The sequence below is a fragment of the Scyliorhinus canicula genome, chromosome 14, assembly GCF_902713615.1.
Source record: "Scyliorhinus canicula chromosome 14, sScyCan1.1, whole genome shotgun sequence".
Classification (NCBI taxonomy): domain Eukaryota; kingdom Metazoa; phylum Chordata; class Chondrichthyes; order Carcharhiniformes; family Scyliorhinidae; genus Scyliorhinus; species Scyliorhinus canicula.
In genome coordinates this window covers 4,760,951-4,787,998 of record NC_052159.1, presented here as the reverse complement: position 1 = coordinate 4,787,998, position 27,048 = coordinate 4,760,951, and the positions used below count along the sequence as shown (strand labels likewise).

Here is a 27,048-nt window from a genome sequence, read left to right as displayed (position 1 = left end):
GTAACAGCCTTCCCGAACAGGTGCCGGAATGTGGCGACTAGGGGCTTTTCACAGTAACTTCATTGAAGCCTATTTGTGACAATAAGCAATTTTCATTTTCATTTCATTAGTAGCCCGGCGCAGGATTCTTTTACAGTGGAGGGACGCGAAGCCCCTGAGCCCGGAATCCTGGATCAACGACATGGCTGGGTTCATTAAACTGGAGAGGGTCATGTTTGCCCTGAGGGGGTCGGTGCAAGGGTTCTTCCGGCGGTGGCAGCCTTTTCTGGATTGCCTGCCGGAGTGTTAGAGGGTGGTCAACTTCAGCAGCAACCCCCGGGGGGGGGGGGGGGGGGGGGGGGGTGTACAAGTTCGTTCTCATGGTTTTATGCTTATTTCTTTTTCTTGTTAATTAACAAAAGCACAAAATGCTGGTTGGGCAGCATCTGAGGAAACGGTTAACGTTTCGGATCTAAATGACCCTTCTACACAATTGAAGAAAGCAGAAATGTGCAGAATTGCATGGTTGGAAAGGAGGTGGAGGAGGTGGGGCAGAATTGAAGACCAGGAATAAGTTCAGGCCTGGATGCAAAAGAATGTTAATGTTGGCAAAAGGAGTGTTAGCAGAATTGATGACCTCCTCCCCTGACACAAACCAAACCAATTTCCGCTCTTTCAGCTTCCGAGGGGGAACGGGTTCCTGTACTTGCAGATTCGGAATTTTGTGAGGAAGGAGCTGGCCACACTTCCACAGTTACCATCCCTTTCATTGCTGGAAAAGATAGTCTCGGAGGATGAGGTGGGAGTGGGCAAGATCTCAGATAGCAATGGGCAGTTAATGGAGAGGGCGAGGGCCTCGATGGAGGAGCTAAAGAGAAGTGGGCGGAGTTGGATGGTGCATTTGAGGATGGGGCGTTTGGAGTGAGGCCCTGCGTAGGATAACCGCCTCATGAGATTAAGTTTAATTCTATTTAAAGCACATATGACAAAGTTGTGTGAGTGGGTTTTTCCAGAAGGTGGAAGGCAGATGAGAGCGGTGTTTAAGGGGGTTGCGAACCACATACATGTTCTGGTGTTGTCCGAAATAGGGTGGGGTTTTGGGAGGCCTTTTCGGGGATGATGTCGGAGATCTTGGGGGTGAAGGCGGCCCTGAGTCTGTGAGAGGCGATATTTGGAAGATCTGGGAGTGCAGGAGGGGAGGGAGGCTGACGTGTTGGCCTTTGCCTCCCTGATAACCCGGGGTTGTTCGGTTTTATATTATAGTTTTAAAGCGGTGCATGTTGGTGGTATAGTGGAGGGGGTGTTTATAGTAGAAAATGTACAAGGACGGACGTTTGTATATAAAATGAAAATGTCCTGAATAAAAATATTTTAAAAAAAGAGAATGTACACAGACACAAAGGGTGAATTAGCCTTTTGTGCAGTAACCCGCAATTCTGGAAGTCAGCGATTGCATTGTGTTCATTTAGGAGCAGTCAAGGCAATGGAGAGATTTCCTGAAGTAGTACCAGTGATGAAGGACTTTAGTTACACAGAGACCATGGGGTTGGCTTTCCTCAAAGCAGAGAAGGTTGAAGGGACATTTAATAGAGATGTTCAAAATCCGGACAGAGAACCTCTTTCCAAACAGCACAGATCTAAGATAATTGACAAAAGCAGAGGGACTTGGAAGAGAATTACCTTGGCTGGAGAGCTGCTCTGGCTGAATGCATTGGCTGAAAAGATGGTGGAAGTAGATTCACAAATACACAAGCAATAGGGCCAACCATTGGGCCATCAAGCCTGATCTACCCACAATTTATCATCCAGGATAATATCCAGGCCTGGGGCTGACAAGTGCCAGGCAATGACCACCTCCAACAAGACAGGATCTAACCATCTCCCCATCACATTTAATGGCATTACCATCGCTGAATCCCCCAATATCTACATCCTGGGGGTTACCATTGACCAGAAACTGAACTGGACTAGCCGTATAAATACTGTGGCTACAACAGCAAATCAGAGGCTGGGAATCCTGCGGTGAGTAACTCACCTCCTGCCCCGCAAAGCCTGTCCACCATCTACAAGGCACAAGTCAGGAGTGTGATGGAAAACTCTCCACTTGCCTGGATGAGTGCATCTCCAACAACACAAGCAGCTCAACACCATCCAGGACAAAGCAGCCCACTTGATTGCTCCCCTTCAACAAACACTCACTCCCTCTGTCACTGATGCACAGTGGCAGCCGTATGTACCATCTACAAGATGCCCTGCAGGAACTCACCAAGGGTCCTCAGACCACTACCATCTAGAAGGACAAGAGCAGCAGATACCTGGGAACCCCACCACCTGGAGGTTCCCCTCCAAGTCACTCACCATCCCGACTTGGAAATATATCGGCCGTTCCTTCACTGTCACTGGGGCAACATCCAGGAACTCCCTCCCTAACAGCACAGTGGGAGTACCTACACCACAGGGACTGCAGCGGTTCCAGGAGGCAGCTCACCACCACCTTCTGAAGGGCAATTAGGGATGGGCAATAAATGCTGGCCTAACCAGCAATGCCCACATCCCATGAATTAATGAACAAAACAAATGATCATAATTTTAAAAAATATATAAATTTAGAGTGCCCAATTAATTTTTTCCAATTAAGGGGCAATTTAGCATGGCCAATCCACCTACCCTGCACATCTTTGGGTTGTGGGGGCGAAACGCACGCAGACACAGGGAGAATGTGCAAATTCCACACGGACAGTGGCCCAGAGCCGGACTCGAACCTGGGACCTCGGTGTCATGAGGCAGCAGGGCTAACCCACTGTGCCACCGTACTGCCCTTTAGATGATCTGTGTTTCAAGTTATCTTTCCAAGGCGAATTGGATAAATATTTAAAAGGAATAAAGAAACCTTGTAGGTCTAAGGGGAAACTGCAGGAGGAGTGGAGGTAATTGGATAGTTCTTTCCAAGCGTTCCCTGTGTTAAAAATTCTATGTAAACAGTGGCCTGTGACTGAAGTTTCGGCACGATGGAATATTTCTCTCCAACTTGCTGCAATTTATTGAAAATAAATAATGACAGCATTCGGCCATTCGACATACCGCTCCCCTGACTAAAAGCAGATGCAGCCAATTCTCCAGTCTTCCCTAATTTAGCTGCTGCAGCAATCAATCTTCCTTCCCTTGGAAGTCCTCGCCCTCTGACTGACACTTTCACAGTAATCAGGAACTCTGTACGTGCGTGCGTGTGGGGTCTGACCTCCTCCAAATTCATGTTGTGCATTACTCAGGCTGTACTCATAATCCACACGTCACTGATACCTCTGTGACTTCCAGAAACCAGCCTGCTAAGGGGAAACAATAGTCGGCGTTTTCAGCCCTGATTCAGGATTCTTCCAACTTATTAGTAACCTAAATGAAACTGCTTCGTAAAAATAATTCTCAAAGCAACTAATGCGTATTCCCCATGACTCGATAACACTGAAGCGACAAGTGGTTTACGAGAAGGTTTTGCAGTAATTGATACATGACCGACTTCACGAGATAACTGGTTGGCAAAATCTCCAATACAACAGCTGAATAAAAAGCCCGGGGCTCTGAACACCAAGATTTCCTTTCTCGGCCGCCAACTGCCCCGTAAAGCCCCAAGGACAGACCTGGGGACTCCCCATCACTGCAAAGCTCTGGTATCTGAGAAATGAAAATCGCTTATTGTCACAAGTAGGCTTCAAATGAAGTTACTGTGAAAAGCCCCTAGTCACCACATTCCAGCGCCTGTTCGGGGAGGCTGGTACGGGAATTGAACCGTGCTGCTGGCCTGCCTTGGTCTGCTTTAAAAGCCAGCGATTTAGCCCTGTGCTAAACCAGTCCCAGATATCTGGGTGTACATGGGAGCTAGCATTTGTCTTGGAACAAGTTTGAGATGGGTGGGGTGGTTGAGAGAGAGTGAGAGTGAGAGTGAGAGTGAGAGTGAGAGTGAGAGTGAGAGTGAGAGTGAGAGTGAGAGTGAGAGAGAGATCATTCCCGGATTCAATAGCAGCTTTGAAAAGGAATTGGAAAAATCACATGGGATACAGGGAAAGAGGAGGGGAGAGGAACTAAATGGATTGTTGCTGTTTAAAAGAGCCGGCAGAGGCACAATGGAATGAGCAGCCTCCTCCGACCTTCTGTACTACACCATCATTCTAGGGTCGGTGTAAGTGTTTATCTTGAATATAGGGGGCGAGGAAAAGGGGAGGATAAATTGTACAACTACTTGGAGAAGGCAGGCAGGGAGGATTTTGTAAGGCTGGACATTGATGGGTTCTGGGTCTTTACAATGAATTTTAAGATCTCCTAGAGTGTTAGCGCCTGGCAAGCTGATTAGTATTTAGTAATGGGCAGCACAGTAGTTAGCACGGCTGCCTCAGTGCCAGGGACCCAGCTTCAATTCCGGCCTCGGGTGACTGTGTGCAATTTGCACTTTCCTCCCGTGTCTGCGTGGGTTTCCTCCGGGTGCTCCGGTTTCCTCCCACAGTCTAAAGACATGCAGGTTAGGTGGATTGGCCATGATAAATTGCCTCTTAGTGTCCAGGGTTGTGGAGGAGTAATCTTTCGGAGAGGGCTTTGCAGACTTGACAGGCTGAATGGTCTCCTGTAGGGATTCTATACATGTAATTACCTCCTGGTAAAGTATTGCTTATGACACGTTGCAGAGATGGTGGCAGCAGTCAGCAAAATAGGCCAATGGCAGCCAATGTTACTGCTGGAAACTTTCAGCTAATCAGGAATGAGAATGAAAATCACTTATTGTCACAAGTAGGCTTCAAATGAAGTTACTGTGAAAAGCCCCTAGTCGCCACATTCCGGCACCTGTTGGGGGAGGCCGGTACGGGAATTGAACCCGCGCTGCTGGCCTGGGTCTGTTTTACAAGTCAGCTGTTTAGCCCGCTGTGCTAAACCAGCCATACCAGAGAATGGTAGCATAATGGTCATATAACTGGACTAGTAATCCACAGCACGGGGCAACTGATCTGGACTCAAATCTCACCAGGGCACCTAGAGAATTAATTTCAACCCACTTCACAACTTGGTCCTCAAAGCATAATAACCTTCGTGCTGCAAAGCTGCACATCTAAACCACGGAGGAGGAACTGTCGGTTACATGGGACAGCCAGGACCACACGTTTGGGAATGAGAACATGGAGAAAGATTTTGGGTTAATAATCAACAGATCTAGCGTTTCCCCAACAACGTTTTGAGGTTGGAGAGGGAGTTTTCAATCAATGTTCACAAAATCGGTTGCGTGTGCTTATTTTTTTGGCCTCTCCCCAGAGCTGTGTTGTGGGAAAGGAGCGAGTCCAGGCAGGTTTGATGGCGTTTTTGGAGATTGATCTGTAGTTACATTGTGTAGGAATACAAAATCATGCAGCATAGGAGACAATTTGATGGTACTTTGAAACAACTATTGAATTAGTTCCATTCCCCAAGACTATAGAAATTTCACTTTTTATATTCTGGTGTCACTGGTTGGGCCAACATTAGAGTCTCACTCGGCCAGATCAGAGGGAAGTTAAGAGTCAACCACATTGCTGTGGGTCTGGAGTCACGTGTAGGCCAGACCGGGTAAGGACGGCAGATTTCCTTCCAGAAAGGACATTAGTGAACCAGATGGGTTTTTACAACAATCGATGATAGTTTCATGGTCATCATCACCAAATGTTGGCCACGTTTATGAAAGAGATGGGGAGGGGTTGACTGGTGGAGATTTTTGCACCTGTGAGATAGGGAGTATTTTTTTTTTTTTTTAACCAGTGCACAATGTGTATTTGAGGGTTGTTTTTTTTTTGCGATGGGGAAGGAGCGTTAGCTGGGGCGAGGAAGGCAGAGTATTCTGCAATCGTTATTTTGGACCATGCACCACACTGGGTGGACGCGGCGTTGGAGAAGGGGTCAGGGCCCAGCTTCGGAAGTTGAACTTTACAAGTCTGGAAGGTTGGGTTCAGGCGGATCTATAGAGGTGAGCTTTGACAAACAGTCATCCAGAGTGGAAACGTTAGCTCCCTTCTCTCTCCACAGATGCAATCAGACCTGCTGAGATGGTCCAGCATTTTCTGGGGAGGGGGTTTCAGATTCCAGCATCCGCAGTAATTTGAAGTGAGATAGTTTTCCTCTGTTGTTGGCCGGTCGGGTGCAGGAGGTGAAGATGAATATTTCGCCTCGGTTTTTATTTCAGTGCCTGCCGGTCTTTTTGTCGGAGTTATTCTTGAAGGGGTGGATAGATTGGTTTTGTCTGGGCGGGTAAAGTGGCTAGGATTAGAAAGATGGTACTTCAGAGGGGGGGGGGCGTTGGGCCATCCAAACTTGTACTATTTCTGGGTGGCAAACGGAGAAGGTGTGAGATTGGAATAGGGAGACTGAGGCTCTGTGGGCGAGGATGGAGGCAAGTGTTTGTCGGGGTTTCGGGCGTTGGCAATGGCGCCGCTTCCGTTTACCCCAGGTAGATATTCGGGGAGTCCTGTTGTTGTGGCCAAGCTGAAAATATGGAGGCAATTTTGGCAACACTTGAGGTTAGGGGCAGGTTCGAGGTTGATGCCGATCCAAGGGAACCATGGGTTTGAGCCTGAGAAATGAAAAATGAAATGAAAATCGCTTATTGTCACGAGTAGGCTTCAATGAAGTTACTGTGAAAAGCCCCTAGTCGCCACATTCCGGCGCCTGTTCGGGGAGGCTGGTACGGGAATCGAACAGTGCTGCTGGCCTGCTTTAAAAGCCAGCGATTTAGCCAAGTGTGCAAGGATTCGGGGATGGGAGGAAAGAGGGGTGAAGGAGGTGAAGGACATTTTATTTTTGAAAGGGAGGTTTGCAAGTTCGGGGAGAAGTTTGGGTTTGTGTGTGGGGAGGGTTTTAGGTACATGCAGGTGCGGGACTTTGCAAAAAAGGTCTTTCCGACCTTTCCGGGGCACCTTCCTCCTCATGACTGGAGGAGGTGTCGTCAGTGATGGGGTTGGAGGGTCGGGTTGTCTTAGCAATTTATGGGAGGATTTGAGGAGGATAAGGGGTCCCTGGAGGGAGTTAAGATCAAGTGGGAGGAGAAGCTGGGGATGGCGCTAGAGGAGGGATTGTGGTGTGAGGTGCTGCGGAGGGTGATTGCCTCAAGCTCGTGTGCGAGGCTGGCTCGATGCAGCTAAAGATAGTACACAGGGCACACCCAAATTAAGTCGAGCATGAGTCGGTAGTTTGAGGGGGTCGAGGATACTTATGAACGGTGTGGGAGAGGCCCAGCTGATCATGTACACAATCTGGTCCTGCCCGAAATTGGATACATTTTGGAGGTTGTTTTTCAGCAACATGTCAGCGATCTTGCATGTGGGCTTGGAGACCAGTCCCCTGAGGGCCATATCCGGGGTGTCAGCCCTGCCAGAGTTTTAGGCGGCAGCGGGGGCAGATGTTTTGGCTTTCGCTTCGCCAATGGCTCACAAGGGGGCTTTTATGGGGTAGAGGTCAACTTCTCCACCCTGTGCCTCGGTGTGACTGGAGGATCTAATGGAGTTCTTGCATTTAAAGAAGGTAGAATTTGCCTTTAGGGGAGTGAATGAGAGGTTCCACAAAAGATAGGGTTTGTTTATTCTTCATTTTGGAGAACTAGTCACCATCAACTGTTAGGGTGGCCTGAGGGGTCTATTTTTGCATAGCAATGTCTTTCAAATGTAAAAAATTTGAATAAAAATACTTTAAAAAAAAAAATGAGTCAACCACATTGCTGTGGGTCTGGAGTCACATGTAGGCCAGACCGGGTAAGGGCGGCAGATTTCCGTCCCTAAAGGACATTAATAAGCCAGATGGGTTTTACAGTAGTTAACACAAGCAACTTCTACAGCTGAAAAGCACTTTGGGACATTGGGGATATGAAAGATGCTCTATAAATGCAAATTTGTCCTTTACTAACGCACGGGACCCAATGCATTTTCCTACCATTACCATTTCATTTCATTCGGAGTCTCTCGGTTATCCCTATTCAACACAAATATTTACTTTTTGGCTTCAACACCCTTCCGGCTTTAACAATGTGCCAAAAGCACCCGTTTCCTGTCAGCATGGAGACTAAAATAACCCCAACCTCAAATACATCAAAACCACATCATTTACATTTTTGCATTCCCCTCCTGCACCAGACTGGAAACTCTTGCTCTTTCTAAACACTTAAGATTAATTTCCAACCAAAGGTGCTGCCCAGTATTATGCTTTAGCAGTAACATAATTTCACTGGGCAGCACAGCAATGAGCTAACAGAACTGTTCCAGGTAATACTGGGGACTGACCAGGCTGATTCAGCCAAACAATATTGCCTGACAAATAGATTAAACACCAGCAAAACTGAAATTATGAGGCTGATTCTTTTCCCACTCCGATCCCATGACGAATAGTTCTGTACACTATGGAAGGTCATTGAAGCAAACTACTTTAATATTCAGAGACTCAGGGGTATTCGGAGGTACAGACAGGTGGGATATGATCAATTAAAAAATGTTTCCTCATTTCTATCAACCTTTTTCACTCAAATTGTCAGCACCATCATTCAGCCAACCTTAAAAATGGCATAAAGTCACATATCTAACCCAGAGTTGTTTGATGAGGAGAGTGTTATGGGAGCTTTACTCTGTATCTAACCCCGTGCTGTACCTGTCCTGGGAGTGTTTGATGGGGACAGTGTAGAGGGAGCTTTACTCTGTATCTAACCCCGTGCTGTCCCTGTCCTGGGAGTGTTTGATGGGGACAGTGTAGAGGGAGCTTTACTCTGTATCTAACCCCGTGCTGTACCTGTCCTGGGAGTGTTTGATGGGGACAGTGTAGAGGAAGCTTTACTCTGTATCTAACCCCGTGCTGTACCTGTCCTGGGAGTGTTTGATGGGGACAGTGTAGAGGGAGCTTGACTCTGTATCTAGCCCCGTGCTGTACCTGTCCTGGGAGTGTTTGATGGGGACAGTGCAGAGGGAGCTTGACTCTGTATCTAACCCCGTGCTGTACCTGTCCTGGGAGTGTTTGATGGGACAGTGTAGAGGGAAGCTTTACTCTGCATTCAAATCTCACGAGATTCATTTCTTGGGGAATTGAAGGAAAACTAAAAAAAAAAAGTAATTTGTCCAAGAAACAAGAAAGAACTGGCTGTGAACATTCTCTTTCAGTCCTTGCAGCAAGGAAAAGGATACGGGTTACTGAACATCCTCTTTAGATCCACCTTCTCTTTACAGTACGGGCAGGTCTGTTTCTTTCCAACGATGCACCAACCTCGAATGCAGAATTCATGGAACCTGAAGAACAGCAGTTAAGGAAAATGCAACACACCCTCCTGGTGAGTGAATCTGGAACAGTGGATTAAATGGGAATCTCAATCAGTTAGACAATAAGACACAGGAGCAGAATTCGGCCACTCGGCCCATCGCATCTGCTCCTTTAGAGTGTAATTGCAGCCCATTTCAAATTTCATTAAAATCTTCCATCTCTCCATGGCTGTGCCTGCCCCAACTCTCATCTCCCATAGCAGTACCATCCCTCCGGAATCTCTGCACGCAGCAAGTTTGGCTTCTTCAGCATCCCTGATGTTAACTGCTAGACAGTTGACCGCTGTGCTTTCAGCTGCCGACGTTCCGAGCCCCACATTCCCCTCTCCTCCTTTACTATGTTCCTTGATACCTACCATTCTTATAAAACCTTTGGTCACCTGTTACAGCACCTCCTTCATGTCTCAAGTGTCAGATTTTGTTTGATAAATGGTCCTGTGAAGCAACCGGTGATGCCGGGAGTATTTGATGGGGACAGTGTAGAGGGAGCTTTACTTTGTATCTAACCCCGTGCTGTACCTGTCCTGGGAGTGTTTGATGGGGACAGTGTAGAGGGAGCTTTACGCTGTATCTAACCCCGTGCTGCACCTGTCCCGGGAGTGTTTGATGGGGGACAGTGTAGAGGGAGCTTTACTCTGTATCTAACCCCGTGCTGTACCTGTCCTGGGAGTGTTTGATGGGGACAGTGTGGAGGGAGCTTTACGCTGTATCTAACCCCGTGCTGTACCTGTCCTGGGAGTGTTTGATGGGGACAGTGTAGAGGGAGCTTTACTCTGTATCTAACCCCATGCTGTACCTGTCCTGCTAGTGTTTGATGGGGACAGTGTAGAGGGAGCTTTACTCTGTATTTAACCCTGTGCTGTACCTGTCCTGGGAGTGTTTGCTGGGGACAGTGCAGAGGGAGCTTTACTCTGTATCTAACCCCATCTGTACCTGTCCTGGGAGTGTTTGATGGGGACAGAGTAGAGGGAGCTTTACTCTGTATCTAACCCAGTGCTGTACCTGTCCTGTGTGCGCGAGAGTGAGTGAGTGTGCGCGCGAGAGTGAGTGAGTGTGCGCGCGAGAGTGAGTGAGTGTGCGCGCGAGAGTGAGTGAGTGTGCGCGCGAGAGTGAGTGAGTGTGCGGGCGAGAGTGAGTGAGTGTGCGCGCGAGAGTGAGTGAGGGGCGGGGGTCACATGGGCACTGGAGAAGGGACATAGTAAGAATATCGGGTGGGGGGAGTTTCCCCCAGAGTACTGAGGAACAGAAAGGATAGAAAGGGGGCATGAGAGAAAGAGAATGGGGAAGGAGATGTGGGGAAGGAGATGTGACAGTGAGTGAGATAAGAAAATCTTCCTGCCGGGTTTCAAACCTTGCCCCGAATATGGACGACAGCAGGCCATGCGGGCTGGAAACACACTATTAATAGGAAAGAAGCAAAATAATTAAGCTCTTCTGGGCAACCACCAGGGACTCGAGGGGGGGAAAAGATCAATGGGGATTTCTGGCACATCTTCCCAAATATTCTCATGTGCAGAAAAACAAACCAAAGTATGACATTATATATGAACCTCAAGCTTCACATCAGGGCTAAAAGCAGAAGAACAGACAAACACAAAGCCGGTGTATTTGTGGAAATTTTCATGCAAAGTAGCCAAATTAGGCTGCACAAATTTCCTTCAGAAGAGGAAGCTGGACATTGATGTTAAATCTCATCCTTGATACGCAAGTGGCAGATACGACACAGGCCATTTAAGGCCGCACCTCCTCCCGATCCCCGTGACCCAGCAACCCCACCCAACCCAACCTTTTTGGACACTCAGGGCCATTTAGCATGGCCAATCCACCTAACCTGCACATCTTTGGACTGTGGCAGGGAACCCACGCAGACATGGGGCGAATGTGCAGACCCCACACAGACTGACCCAAGCCGGGAATCGAACCCGGGACCCTGGAGCTGTGAAGCAACTGTGTAACCACTGAAATGAAATGAAAATCGCTTATCGTCACAAGTAGGCTTCAAATGAAGTTAGTGAAAAGCCCTTAGTCGCCACATTCTAGCGCCTGTTCGGGGAGGCTGGTATGGGAATTGAACCGCGCTGCTGGCCTGCTTTAAAAGCCAGCTCTTTAGCCCTGTGCTAAACCAGCCCCTCTGTGCCACCATGCTGCCCTCCTTGGATCTGTAACATGTTCACTCACTCCCTAACAGCACCGTGAATGTATCTACACCACATGGAGTGCAGTAGCTCAAAAAACCACCTTCTCAAAAGGTAATTAGGGTGATAATCCCTGGCGTAGCCAGTGATGCTCATTTCCCATGAACGACTCCAAAACTATCGCTCTGCGTTTCCAAATGCTTTTTTGGAGGAGAGGGTCCCAGATTCCCACTCCCGTTCGAATGAGGAAGTGCTTCCTGTCATTCACCCTGGATGGTCTGGCTCTCATTTTAACATTCTGCTCCCTTGTTCTCATGCACAGAGGAGGAAATTGTTTCTATCAACACCATTCATCATACACAGAGGATGACAGCATCGATTTTGACAGGGGAGGGCGGGGTGCGCAGCGCTGGCCGGGAGGGGAGCGCAGCGCAGGCCGGGAGCGCAGAGGGGATGAATTACATTTTTTTCCCTCCCAGGAGCAGGCATCATTATATGGATTATTGTCCTGGGACCAGTAGCCCAGAGACAGCTGTCCATGGGCCCATCTCGCCGTGCACTGACCCCAGCCCATTTTGTATTTCTGTGCTAAGTAGCATCTTTCAGCAAAGCTGCGATATCCACGGAAAGGAAAATACATAATTTTTTTTACAAGTGTCAGATTTTGCTCCTTGTGGTAGCTCTCATTCTGTGAAGGATACACGTGATTACAGGTCAGCATGTATGTATTTTCTATGATGCCTTCCTCATTGACGTCCACAAAGATCTTTTGTCCGCAGACGGCACAGATCTCATTGGAGAGGTGTTTGGTTGGCATTCCAGATGCACTGTAGTACTGCAACACACAACAAACACTTCAGAAACCAACCACAACAGCTAAATTGGCAGGAGTGCCTTTAGAAAAATAGACTTATTCCTACGTTTTAACAATGATTACAATTTTCAAAAGAATTTCACTGAGCATAAAGCACTCGAGGACAAACCGAGGTCATGAAAGGTGCTATATAAATGCAGATTTATTTTTCTCTTTAACCCAACGTCCCAAAAGTAACTTCAAACCGTGGTTGGGCAAATGGCGGATTAACCTGTCCTTGGAGATGTTGGTTGAATGTTGGCGTAGAATACCATGAGTTCCTCACACTCACGTCCCCTTGGGCTGAATTTGACAAGACAAAGGCATTGCATATTGCTCACAAACCGGCCAACTAGGCGCGGCTGGGACCACAATGAGGCACGCAGAGATCGAAGATGGACACCAGATCCAGGGCCGTCTCAGGTTTTCACAGTGGGAATTGTTGTGGTCAAGCCAAAAGGACGTACAGCCTATCACACAAATAAGTAGTCTGCGAATTTCAGTCTCAGTGCGATGCCAGGTAGGTAGGCCGAGCATTCCAACGTTTGGTAGATCATATCAAACAGCGCATCCTTCCGGCTGTTCAGAACAAAGTGCTGACCGTATCTAACCAACCCCTGCTTGCGAAACTCAAAGCAAAAGATGCCCAACATTAAACATGGTTCAGCAATTGAACAACTCTGCCAAGACAATCCTGATCATATCAAGAATTACGCTGACTGCCACTTGGACTCTCAGTGTGGCTCACTTATTTGTGCTACAGGCTTCATCTATTCTGAAAAGAGCCTGTTCTCTGCAGACAGAGGGAGCATGACCACGCATTGCGCCTTTTTCAACTAAACCTTGGGGGACAGCCATTCGCTGGTTCATTCCCCATGACAATGACTTGACCAGAGTCGATCTGCCGGATTCAAATTTAAACAAAAGCTTTAAAGCGGACTGCTGCCTTGTGCATTCTCCATGGCAACGCCTCTACCAGAGATCACTTGTAAACCAATCAGCACTCTCTTCTCAAGCAGTATAAATTGTTGTTCCCATCACATTTGGTTTTCTTGCAAATTCTGACTGGATGAGTGCAAGATAGTTTGTGTTTTTCAGCAATATTCAAGTCCAAACAAGTTTTTTTATGCTCAAATAAAACCCGCTGGTTTAATGATTCACCAAAAAGATGCCACCTCTGACAGTGTAGCAGCTCAGGTCCAAATCCTCTGGCTGGGAGGCACATGTGATACCATTGAGTCATGGTATGGGATCATGGATATTCAAGTAAAGCAATAATTTAATTAAATGCCTTTGCTTCATCAAAACTGGACTATTTCAACACTCTCTTGGCTTGTTTTCTATCTCATACTTTCCTTAAACTGGAGTACATCCAAAACTCTGCTGCCTCTACCCCAGGGGTGGGCAAACTACGGCCCGCGGGCCGCATGCGGCCCGCCAAAGGTATTTCTGCGGCCCACCAAGTCATTAAAAAAAAAAAAAAAAAAATTTTTTTAAAAAAAATTTTTTTTTTTTTTTTTTTTAAATTTTTTTTTAAAGGTTAATGGGTGGGGGGGCTGTTGGGTTACTTACTGGTATAGGGTGGATACGTTGACTTGAGTAGGGTGATCATTGCTTGGCACAACATCAAGGGCCGAAGGGCCTGTTCTGTGCTGTACTGTTCTATGTTCTATATGAGGCGCCCACAATCATAACCGGGTGAAGTAATTATTTTACTTAATATACTATGCGGCCCTTTGTGAATTGTGAATTTCTGAATGCGGCCCTTGCACGGAAAAGTTTGCCCACCCCTGCTCTACCCTAACTGGCACCAAGTCTCTTTCATCCATCAGCCTGTGCTCATTGAACTACGTTGGCTCCGAGCCCAGCACTGTATCCTTATTTTCAAATCCCTCTAAATCCTCACCCTTTCCTAGCTCTGTAACCCCCTCCAGTCCGGAATATCTGCACGTCCTCAAATCTGGCCTCTGGCAGATCCCTCATTATAATCGTTTTTTGATGAATTTCCTCAATCTTTGCTTTGCCAAAATGTAGCAAAACAATCCCTCTGTTCAGACAGCGGTGTGGAGGGGGGGCAAATTAAAAACAGATTCTAATCTATCCCGTAATTCCAGTCATCTGTGTAAGATATGTTTGAAGTTTGGGATTGGGCCACTAAAACTGAAGAGGAATTCACTATCAAAGTTGGGATGGTCAGGCGCAATCGAACGGTACGTGGAGGGCTATTCAACTAGGGAAGCAGGAAGTTTAAATATACTGGGGGGGGGTTGCAGCACAGATTCACCACATCGATAACAGGGCTTAAAGATTTAAAATACGTGGAGAGGGTGTATTAACTTGGTTTGTATTGCCTTGACTTTAGTAGGGGGTGCTGTAACCATGGCACGGTAGCACAGTGGTTAGCACTGTTGCTTCGCAGCTCCAGGGACCCGGGTTCGATTCCCGGCTTGGGTCACCGTCTGTGCGGAGTCTGCACGTTCTCCCCGTGTCTGCGTGGGTTTCCTCCGGGTGCTCCGGTTTCCTCCCACAAGTCCCGGAAGACGTGCTTTTAGGTGAATTGGACATTCTGAATTCTCCCTCAGTGTACCCGAACAGGCGCCGGAATGTGGCAACTAGGGGATTTTCACTGTAACTTCATTGCAGTGTTAATGTAAGCCAACTTGTGACAATAAAGATTATTATAGTGGGGGAGACATCAGGAAGCATTTCCTCACTCAGAGGGGAGTTGAAATCTGGAATTCTCTCCCCACCATGAGGAAACAAAACCTTTTCCAGCATTGGATAACCACAGGGAGGCAGTTTCAAAGTAATTTATACAGTTAGACAGAGGCTGCTGCCCCGGGCTCACTTTACCCCTATTGTAGATGCCATGTAGTCTGCGCACATTTCTGCAAAGTCACGACTCAACACTCCATAATACAACCCATAAAACAGCAGTGACACTCCAAAGTCCATTCCATCTTCTGGCTTTATTCTGAGGGAAAAAGACAAATAGGAATTACGTCAAATGCAATTCCTGCAATCCCGACTGCTCCGAGTGACGCTCAAGGAAGAACCTGCATGTTTATAGAACCAACACAACTCCTGGGAAGGCAGTGGTACTGGCAGCAATCCAGAGACCCAGGGAACTCGGGTTCGAATCCCACCACAGCACATGTTGAAATTTGAATTAAATTTAAAAATCTGATGTTAAAAGTCTAATGATGGGGGCAGCATGGTGGCACAGTGGTTAGCACTGCTGCCTCGGAGCCGGGGACCCAGGTTCGTTCCCAGCCTTGGGTGACTGTCCGTGTGGAGTTTTGCACATTCTCCCCGTGTCTGCGTGGGTCTCGCCCCCACAACCCAAAAGATGTGCAGGGTAGGTGGATTGGCCACGCTAAATTGCCCCTTAATTGAAAAAAAAAAGAATTGGGTGTGTTAAATTTATATTTAAATAAAAATTAAAGTCTAATGATGACCATGAAACCATTATCGATTGTTGTAAAAACCCATCTGGTTCACTAATGTCCTTCAGGGAAGGAAATCTGCCGTCCTTACCCGGTCTGGCCCACGTGACTCCAGACCCACAGCAATGTGGCTGACTCTCAAATGAACTCTGAAGTAGAGGGCAGTTAGGGATGGGCAATAAATGTAAATTAGCTTGTGCATGTTAGCTTTAAATCCAGGTTAGTGAACTCTGCTCTACTGGGAGAGGATGTGGATCCCAGATCTGTCAAATAGAAACTCTACCCGTGTGCATTTCTCAATGGTTAAGTTGTTAATAGGTTCCTGGAAACCCCTTTCTCACAGACGGCATACTTTGTCATATTTATGATAAGTAGTCATCGTGGCCAGGGTGGTCAAAGATACATAGCAACATAGGAATTCTTGGAAAGGTCAAAGCCTATCAGGTTTCCCCTCCAGATCGAGAGCCACATGATGATGGAGTCGATGATCACAATGATTGATGATCACAGACCCAGCAATGAGGTTGCTGAAATAGTCCAGCGTGGACAGCTTTGTGAACCATAATCAAAGCCACATGTTCCTCCTAGATGTATGTTAGAAAGAATCATAGGATGGTACTGGCCATTTGGCCCATCATGCATGTGGCAGCTCCTTGAAATAGCTACAATTAGCCTCACAGCTCTTTCCTCATTGGCCCGCAAATCGTTCCTTTTCCAGTGTTTATCCAATTCACTTTTGGAAGTTGTTATTCAATCTGTTTTCCGGCATTCAGGCAGTGCATTCCAGATCATCATAATTCACCACGTCAAGAAATTCTCACCTCCCCTCTGGTGCTTTAGCCAATCGCTTGAAAGCTATGTCCCCTAGTTACTAACCCTTCTACCAGCGGAAACAGTCTCTTCATTGAAATCTTTTGAGACTTTGAACACCTGTCAAATCCTGCGCTAAGGAAAACAATTTCTTCCTCGCTAATCTCTCCATGTAACTGAACGCCCACCTCTGGAATCATTCGAGTATATTTCCTCTGCATTTTACCTTCCCAAAGTGTAGTGTCCAGTATTGGACACAATACTCCATTGCTTTTATAAAGGCTGTTCTTCCACTCCATCCCTCCAATAATAACGCCTTTTAAAACACCCTTCTCACCCAGTCTTGCCATTTGAAAGATTTGTGTAACATATCTCCAAGTCTCTCTGTGTCTCCGCTCCTTGTAAAATTGTACATTTGAAATTTGTTAAATTTGAGAATTCATGCCTTAAATCGTTCACATATTGTAATGCACAGTGGTTAACACTATTGCTTCACAGTGCCAGGGACCCAGGTTCGATTCCCGGCTTGGGCCACTGTCTGTGCGTTCTTCCCGTGTCGGCATGGGTGTCCTCCGGATGCTCCGGTTTTCTCCCACAGGTCCCGAACGACATGCTGTTAGGTGAATTGGACATTCTGAATTCTCCCTCGGTGTACCCGAATAGGTGCCGGAATGTGGCAACTAGGGGCTTTTCACAGTAACTTCATTGCAGTGTCAATGTAAGCCTACTTGTGACAATAACAATTAAAATATTTCATTTTCAATAAACAATCTCACCTAATTTGTATTTGAATGAATCAACACTAACTATTTTCATCATCTCCCTAGGGAGCCTGTTTCATGAACTGAACCCTCGGTCACTTAAATATTGGATCCGAAGATTGGAATTGGAGTAACGCCCTCCCGTTCAACGTCCACAAACTGCGGTTTCAGAGCTTCCCATGTGTTTAGGCCATGATCCTTTGAGAGGACTCGAAAGACACACAGTTCACAATCTCAGGGCATCTCAAACCACTTTGCAGCCAATGGAGTGCTTTTGACGTGTTGGCGCTGTTTGTAATGTAGGAAACGCAGCATCCAATTTGTGCACAGCAAGCTGCCACACACACGTGCGAAATGACCAGGTCAGCCGCTTTTTAGTAATGGGTTAGATATTGCACAAGGATATGAAGGGAGAACTCACCTGTTCGTCATGGGATCTTTTAAATCCACTTTTAAGGACGGGGGACTTCAGGTTAACATTTCACTGGAAAAGCATTCCCTCGGCATGTCTGCTAGATTCTGCGTTCCAGTCTATGGAGTAGAGACTTGAACCAACAACACTGTGACTCAGTGGTGAGAATGCACCAGCTGATCCCTGGCTGATGCAGCAAGATTTGGCTGGTGAGGGGCAGCACGGTGGCGCAGTGGTTAGCCCTGCAGTCTCATGGCGCCGAGGTCCCAGGTTTGATCCCGGCTCTGGGTCATTGTCCGTGTGGAGTTGGCACAATCTCCCCGTGTTTGCGTGGGTTTCGCCCCCACAACCCAAAGATGTGCAGGGCAGGTGGATTAGCCTTGTTAAATTGCCCCTTAATTGGAAAAAATGAATTGGGTAATCTAAATTGGGGCAGCACAGTAGCATAGTGGTTAGCACTGTGGCTTCACAGCGCCAGGGTCCCAGGTTCGATTCCCGGCCTGGGTCACTGCCTGTGCGGAGTCTGCACGTTCTCCCCGTGTGTGCGCGGGTTTCCTCCGGTTTCCTCCCACAGTCCAAAGCCGTGCAGGTTAGGTGGATTGGCCATGCTAAATTTCCCTTAAATGTCCAAAAAGGTGAAGAGGGGTTATTGGGTTAGGGTGGAAGTGAGGGTTTAAGTGGGTCAGTGCAGACTTGATTGGCCGAATGGCCTCCTTCTGCACTGTATGTTCTATGTTCTAAATTTATTTTAAAAAAGATTTGGCTGGTGCAATGAAGGAAGAATATCCCAAACTTCGATTGCCCTTTGAAAGTCGCAGCATTATTCTGCTCCCTTTACCAGCCCTTCGGACTTTAGATATTCCAGCGGACAGGTGAGCGAGCAAGTGAGCGAGTTCACTGCAGTTTCTCCATTTCCTTGTGTCAAGTCTGCTCGGCACTCTAAATGCTTTTACCTCTTCAAAGCACCTTTCACAACTTTGAATAGTTCTGGTGGAACCAATGAGATGAGGGGAAGGGGATGGGTTGGAATGGATTAGATTTCCCCCAATCCTCGCAGTACTAGGCTGGATCTCACATGCCTCTCCTTTGTGGGTGTTTCAATCCAGCTGTAGCAGGCTGCTGTTGTGCCACGTATCAATGTAATTTACACCAGGCAGGCTGGGCTGGGTTTCACCAGGGAGAAACAGCTCCATCCATAGGTCATACGGTTTCATTACAGTTCAAGTGTAAAGTTGGAAAAGGCGAAATATTCACACAATGGAAACAGGTTCTATGCTGGTGTTTGTGCTCCATACCTCCAAACCCGTGACCTGTACTACCTGGAAGGATATGGGCAGAAGACCTGTGGGAACAACACCACCTGGAAGATCCCCACCATCCTGATTTGGAAATATAATCGCCGTTCCTTCACTGTCGCTGGATCACAATCCTGGAACTCCCTAACAGCACTGTGGGTGTACCTACACCTCTCAGACTGCAGTAGTTCAAGGAGGCACCTCACCACCACCTTAAGGGTAATTAGGGATGAGCAATAATGCTGGCTGAGCCAGCGACGCCCACATTCCATGAGCCTACAATAAAAACACAAGTCTCCCCCATCCCTCTTCACGCCACCCCACCGGGGTGTATTTGTCTAGATACATCTTAAATGACGTTATTGTGCCCGCCTCTACCACCTCCTCCGGCAATGCGTTCCAGGCACCCACCACCCTCTGCGTAAAGAACTTTCCGCGTACATCTCCCTGAAACTTTTCGCCTCACCTGGAACTTGTGACCCCTAGTAATTGAGTCCCCACTCTGGGAAAAAGTTTGTTATCCACCTAGTCTATACCTCTCATAATTTTGTAGACCTCAATGAGGTTCCCCCCATAACCTCCGTCTTTCTAATGAAAATAATCCTAATCTACTCAACCGCTCTTCACAGCGAGCGCCCTCATTACCAGGCAACATCCTGGTGAACCTCCTCCGCACCTTCTCCAAAGCATCCACATCCTTTTAGTAATGTGGCGACCAGAACTGTACACAGTATTCCAAATGTGGCCGAACCAGTCTTATACAACTGTAACATGACCTGCCAACTCTTGTACTCAATACCCCGTCCGACGAAGGAAAGCATGCTGTATGCCTTCTTTTTTAAAATAAATTTAGAGTACCCAATTCATTTTTTCCAATTAAGGGGCAATTTAGCGTGGCCAATCCACCTACCCTGCACATCTTTGGGTTGTGGGGGTGAAACCCACGCAGACACGGGGAGAATGTGCAAACTCCACACGGACAGTGACCCAGAGCCGGGATCGAACCTGGGACCTCGGCGCCGTGAGACTGCAGTGCTACCCACTGTGCCACCGTGTTGCCCGGCTGTATGCCTTCTTGACCACTCTATCGACCTGCATTACCACCTTAAGGGTACAATGGACCTGAACACCCAGATCTCGGTACACCAATTTTCCCCAGGGCTTTTACATTTACCGTATAGTTCGCTCTTGAATTGGATCTTCATATGTTTGATAGAAGGTGTTCAAAATATGAATAGTTTGGGAGGAATAAATAAGGAGAAACAGCATCCAGTGGCAGAGGTTTGGTAACCAGAGGACTGAAATTTAACCTAAACAAAACCAAGAGAGGGGAATGCAGAGAGTTGTGATCTGGAAGGCATTGCTTGAAATGGTGGTGGAAGCTGATTCACTAACAACTTCAATTATGAATCGGATAATGCTGGAAGGCTTTTGGAATGTGTGGAACGTGGAAGATGATATCTAATATAAAAGTGTGAAGTGATTCATTTTGATAGGAAGAATAAGGAGAGAGGGTATAAAACAAATATAAAGGGTATGCAGGAACAAGCAAGAGAGCTTGGGGCACAAGTGTGGAAATCACTGAAGGTGACAAACAGGTTGCGAAAGTTGAGAGAAACGTCAAGGCAAATGGGATCCTGAACTTTATAAAGTATAAAAGTAAAGAAGTTGCGGTGAGCCTTTTAAAACTCTGATTCACCCTCAACATTTAATTCTGGGCACTGAACTTTAGTAAAGATAGGAAGGCTTTAGAGAACGCACAGAAAAGATACACGAGAACGGTTTCAGGGAGGAGGGACTTCAGTTACGTGGATAGATTGGAGAAACTTGGACTGGTTCCCTTGGAGAGGGTTGGGAGGATATTTGATAGATCACAAGCAGGCTGGACAGAGTAGACAGGGAGACACTGTTCCACTTGTGGAAGGGTCGAGAACCAGATGGCATCGATTTAAGGTGAACAGCTAAAGAACAAAGGCGACATGAGGAAAAACGTCTTTACACAGGGAGTGGTTAGGACCTGGAATGCACTGAAAGTCTAGTAGAGGCAATTTAACTTGGCTTTCAAAATGGAACTGGTTAATCATCAGAAAATAAACCGTTTGTATGGTAGGGAAAAGAGTGGAACTCGGAGAGTTGCTCCTGCAGAGTGCTGGCATGGACAGCACCGGATGAATGGCCTCCTATGGTGTAACCCAGGGGTGGGCAAACTTTTCCGTGCAAGGGCCGCATTCAGAAATTCACAATTCACAAAGGGCCGCATAGTATATTAAGTAAAATAATTACTTCACCCGGTTATGATTCTGGGCGCCTCATATAGAACATAGAACAGTACAGCACAGAACAGGCCCTTCGGCCCTCGACGTTGTGCCAAGCAATGATCACCCTACTCAAGTCAACGTATCCACCCTATACCCGTAACCCAACAGCCCCCCCCCCCCCCACCCATTAACCTTTAAAAAAAAAAAAAAAAATTTTTCTTTTTTTTTTTAATGACTTGGTGGGCCGCAGAAATACCTTTGGAGGGCCGCATGCGGCCCGCGGGCCGTAGTTTGCCCACCCCTGGTGTAACCATTCTATGTAATTAAAATTCCCATCAAAAAATGACATCCATAACTCGGAGACCAAGACAAAGCTGTTAATGTCCGGATGCTTGAACTAACAAGTACTCGAATTTCGCATTTAACAAAAAAAGTATGACACATATCTCAACCTCCAGGATCGAGAATCATACTGATAGGAAGAACAAGATGCGGCAATATATAGTAACAAAGGGAACAAATGTATTGGTCATCCAGGAACAGCTTGCAGCTGATGAAAGCCAGCTACCATTATACAGCTCCAATGGGTAAACAAGCCTTGACCCAACTACCAGATACTGCTGCAGTCCCCATGGACACCAATAACTTTTTAAAGAAGGAATTCCCACGTCAATAGAAATAAATCTGATGGACACTTTAAAGCTTTTACTGTAACAAACCAAGTAAAACCAATATAATTAAAACATCAATTAATAAGCAGGACATTTCAAACAAAGACCTAATTTCACTTTAATCAATCATTAGAATAAAAATGCACCTCACACGATTATAAGCACTCACATTACTTTGCACACAAATGTGCGACCACATGCAACCTCACAGCGTTTCCAACTCAGCCTCCGCTATGCAGGATCCCTCAGTTCCCACTCAATTGTTTGGTCGCAGAGTCACAGTCACCAGAAGCTGTATTCAATCCAAAGTCCCTGGACACGGTTATCACTGACGGCACACATGTCTACTAACCCTCTCACTCAGGTCATGATATTCCCGAGGACACAGAATCCCCAGATCCCCTGCTCCGGGTCCCTTTAAATTAGCTGGGGTGGTCTCTGGCAACACTGAAGCAGCAGCAATGGGTCCTGGACAATCCACAATCCCTTGCCCTTCTTGTCTTCAGCTCTTTGCACTTTCCAACTCTCGAACTCACAGTAACAGTCTCTACAGAGAATAGTCTCAGAGATCTGCTTCAACATCAGGATCTGTTCAAAAATAGCCAAACACAAAACTGTCCCATTTGGGAAGAACTCTGCATGCTTTCTCTCATCCAAATTCTCAAGGGGTTCTGAAATGCAATTAACCCTCCTTCAGAATATTCTCCAGCCCATAATTGACTTAAAAGGACATCGCACAAAAGAAAAGGCAGGCGTTTCCAAACTTATGGGTCATCACAGTGCCACAGATCAACTTTCACTTAATTACGTAACAATTTACGAGGCGACACGTGATTTTTTAAATACATCTTTGTACACCGGAATGTGGACATTTCTTTCCCATCCTATATTCCTGTGAGGGTTATGGTGGGCTTTTGAACCCCTGTAGTCACTGTGGCAATAGAGGTTTAGCAATAAACTTTGGTATGAATTTCCAGGATATTGACCCAATTACATTACTAACCAGAGTAGCAGCAACTTTAATTTTCATCTCACCTTCCTGTTGTGCTCAATCTCTACATTGGATCCAGAAATTTCACAAAAAGCTACACATTGCATACAGGAAATTCCATTCCCTCAGAACTAACATTACTGTTTCTGACAAGAGCAAAATTCTGTCTCACGTGTTCATTGTTTAAGTTCAGTCCCTTCAAACATTGTTTAATGCTTTTTAAGAAGTTAAATATCAAAACACTTACCTAAATAATAAGTTTATACCAAAGAGAGTGAACATCACTCCAGCATAGCCCACGATCCCACTGGCATAGCTTAATTTGTAGAGTAGGAGAAACCATTTATAAACCAGCCTGGAATAGAAAAGAAAGAGACTGTGTGAGTAAGGATGTGTCCTAAAGAACCAAAGATGGAAAACTGCACCAATGTTAAACTCTTATGTCAAATTAACCGAGCGGTCTCAGTTTTATAGTGGGCACAAGACAAAACTGCATTTATCAACGGATATGCTGGTACGGTTTGATAAAGTAGAATGGGAGGAGCCTCATGAGGAGTATACACACCAGCAGGGACCAGTTTGGCTGAATGCCCTCTTTCTGTGCTGTAAATTCAATGTAAATCTCTATAACCAGCGACCGGGCACGAGGGCAAACTAGAAAGTCCCACACAGGTCCAATAAGGGTTTCTTCAGAGGTTGCTGCATAAAGTCAGAGCACCATCAAATCCATGCTGTATCTGTCCTGGGAGTGTTTGATGGGGACAGTGTAGAGGGAGCTTTACTCTGTATCTAACCCCGTGCTGTACCTGTCCTGGGAGTGTTTGATGGGGACAGTGTAGAGGGAGCTTTACTCTGTATCTAACCCTGTGCTGTATCTGTCCTGGGAGTGTTTGATCTGTCCTGGGAGTGTTTGATGGGGACAGTGTAGAGGGAGATATACTCTGTATCTAACCCTGTGCTGTACCTGTCCTGGGAGTGTTTGATGGGGACAGTGTAGAGGGAGATATACTCTGTATCTAACCCCGTGCTGTACCTGTCCTGGGAGTGTTTGATGGGGGCAGTGTAGAGGGAGCTTTACTCTGTATCTAACCTCGTGCTGTACCTGTCCTGGGAGTGTTTGATGGGGACAGTGTAGAGGGAGCTTTACTCTGTATCTAACCCCGTGCTGTACCTGTCCTGGGAGTGTTTAATGTGGACAGTGTAGAGGGAGCTTTACTCTGTATCTAACCTCGTGCTGTACCTGTCCTGGGAGTGTTTGGTGGGGACAGTGTAGAGGGAGCTTTACTCTGTATCTAACCCCGTGCTGTACCCGTCCTGGGAGTGTTTGATGGGGACAGTGTAGAGGGAGCTTTATTCTGTATCTAACCCTGTGCTGTACCTGTCCTGGGAGTGTTTGATGGGGACAGTGTAGAGGGAAGCTTTACTCTGTATCTAACCCTGTGCTGTACCTGTCCTGGGAGTGTTTGATGAGGCCAGTGTTATGGGAGCTTTACTCTGTCTTTAACCCCGTGCTGTACCTGTCCTGGGAGTGTTTGATGGGGACAGTGTAGAGGGAGCTTTACTCTGTATCTAACCCTGTTCTGTACCTGTCCTGGGAGTGTTTGATGGGGACAGTGTAGAGGGAGCTTTACTCTGTATCTAACCCCGTGCTGTACCTGTCCTGGGAGTGTTTGATGGGACAGTGTAGAGGGAGCTTTACTCTGTATCTAACCCCATGCTGTACCTGTCCTGGGAGTGTTTGATGGGACAGTGTAGAGGGAGCTTTACTCTGTATCTAACCATGTGCTGTACCTGTCCTGGGAGTGTTTGATGGGGACGGTGCAGAGGGAGCTTTACTCTGTATCTAACCCCGTGCTGTACCTGTCCTGGGAGTGTTTGATGGGGACAGTGTAGAGGGAGCTTTACGCTCTATGCAGTTAAGAATCCACCACACTGTGTGGAGTCAGATTTAGGCCAAACGAGGCACGGGTGGCAGATTTCCTTCCCGAAAGGTAATGTGAACCAGATTTCATTGTACAACATTGAGTTTCATGGTCATAATTACTGAGACTAGCTTTATAATCCACATTTATTAATCGACTTTTACAATTCCACCAGCCACCGTGGCTGGATTTGAACCAACGCCCCCAGAACACTAGCCTGGCTCTTTGGATCACTACCTTCAAAGATTGTTCGGACAGAATCAAAGTATACTCCCTCGAAGGGGAAAGGCAGGGCAAACAAATCCAGAGCTTCCTGGATGACAAAAGAAATGGGAATTAAGATTAAACAGATTGTTTCTCGGCCTTTTGGTTAAGATCAAGCCCAAGGTGAGGTGCGATGCCTTTTCTTGTCCGATTGGATCTCGTATGTCTCTCTTGTGGAGACCATGAATTAGCTTCAATTTGAATTGGAATTGGTTTTCAGAGCAGGCAATGAGATGGATTAGGGGTTTGTCCTGTACTCTGCACACTGGCTTTGCAACTTTAAAAATTATGAAACAAGAAAAGTGTGCTAACGACAGATGTCAGATGGATAATATAATGGAGAATCAAGCTGAATATAGAAGGTTCAGTGGGAAAGTGAAAAAGAAAATAATAGAAGCAAAGAGGGAGTCTGAAGAGAGACTTGCAGCTAACATAAAAGGGAATCTCAAAAATTTTCTAGGCATATAAATAATAAAAGGATGGTAAAAGGAGGAGGAGGGCTGACTCGGGACCAAAAAGCGGATTTACACATGGAGGCAGAGGGCATGGCTAAGGTACGAAATGAATTCTTTGCATTTGTTTTTGCCAAGGAACAAGATTTTATCCAGGCCATGGTGAAAGAGGAGGTCATTAATACAGCAGGGGGTTTTAAATTGATCAGGTGGAGATATTAGGTCAACTGCCTGCACTTAAAAGTTGATAAGACACCAGGACTAGATGAGATGCATGGAAATGCAAATGGGCACTGGCCAGAATTTACCAGTCTTCCTTAAGACTTACAACCGGAGAATTGCAATGTTACAACCTTGTTCAAAAAAGGGTGTCACGTTAAGTCCAGCAACTACAGGCCAGTTTAACTTCTGTGGTGGGGAAAATTCTAGAAATAATGATACACGACAAAATTAATCATCACTTGGACAAATGCAAGTTCATGAATGAAAGACATTCATTCTTTCAGGGAAAGTGCTTTGATGAGGTAACAGAGAGGGGTGACGAGGGCAAAGCTGTTGATGTGGTGTACTTAGACTTTCAAAAGGCATTTGTTACAGTGCCACGCAACAGACTTGTGAGCAAAGGTATAGCTCATGGAATAAAAGGTACAGCGGCAACATGGATAAGAAATTGGTTAAGGGACAAGAAAAAGAGAGCGGCAGTTAATGAATCCTTTTCAGGTTGGAGAAAGGGTTGCAGTGGAGTTCCCCAGGGTTCAGTAATGAGATCCTTGGCGTCCAGGGCACAATTTTAAATATGCAGGTGATTTTAAAAACTTGGAAACACTGTAAACTGTGGGGAGGATAGTTTAGAACTTCAAAAAGGACATAAGCAAGTTGGTGGAATTGGGTAAAAAGTGGAAGATGAAGATTAATGGGGAGAAATGCAAAGCGATTCATTCTGGTAGGAAGAACATGGAGAGATAATACAAAATAAACGGTACAATTGTAAAGGAGCTGCAGGAGTAGAGGGACCTGGGTGTACATGAGCACAAATTATTGTGGGTGAAAGGCCAGGTTGAGAGAGCGGCTAATGAAGCGTATAGTATCCTATTTATTAATAGGGGCATTGAGTACAAGAGTTAGGCTTGCATACGACACTAGTTCAGCCTCAGCTGGAGTACAGCGCCCGCCTTTAGGTCCCAGACATTAGGAAAGATGTGAAGACATTAGAAAGAGTGGAGAAAAGATTCTTGAGAATGGTTCCAGCAATCAGGAGATTCAGTTATAAAGATGGATTGGAGAGGTTGGAACTATTTCCTTGGAAAAGAGAAGGTGGAGGGGATTTGATGGAGGTGTTCAAAGACATGAGGGGTCTGCACAGAGCAGAGAGAGACATTGCTCCCGTTGGTGGAAGGATCGAAATCTAGAGGGCACAGATTTAAAGTGATTTGTCAAAGGAGCAAGTTGATGGGAGGAAAATCTTTTTTCACCGAGGTTAAGGTCTGGAATGCACTGCCC

General features: G+C 46.4%; 1 protein-coding gene across 1 annotated transcript in view; it reads right to left on the bottom strand.

Moving 5' to 3' along the window:
• LOC119977271 (RING finger protein 121) overlaps window positions 1-27,048 on the bottom strand; it is a 66,329-nt gene that overhangs the window by 4,424 nt on the left and 34,857 nt on the right. The window contains exons 5-8 of the mRNA XM_038818011.1: window positions 23,158-23,265; window positions 15,120-15,240; window positions 12,115-12,248; window positions 9,147-9,248 (exon numbers count right to left, since the gene is read on the bottom strand). Coding sequence (XP_038673939.1) covers window positions 9,147-9,248; window positions 12,115-12,248; window positions 15,120-15,240; window positions 23,158-23,265 — 465 coding nt within the window. The remainder of the gene's footprint in view (window positions 1-9,146; window positions 9,249-12,114; window positions 12,249-15,119; window positions 15,241-23,157; window positions 23,266-27,048) is intronic.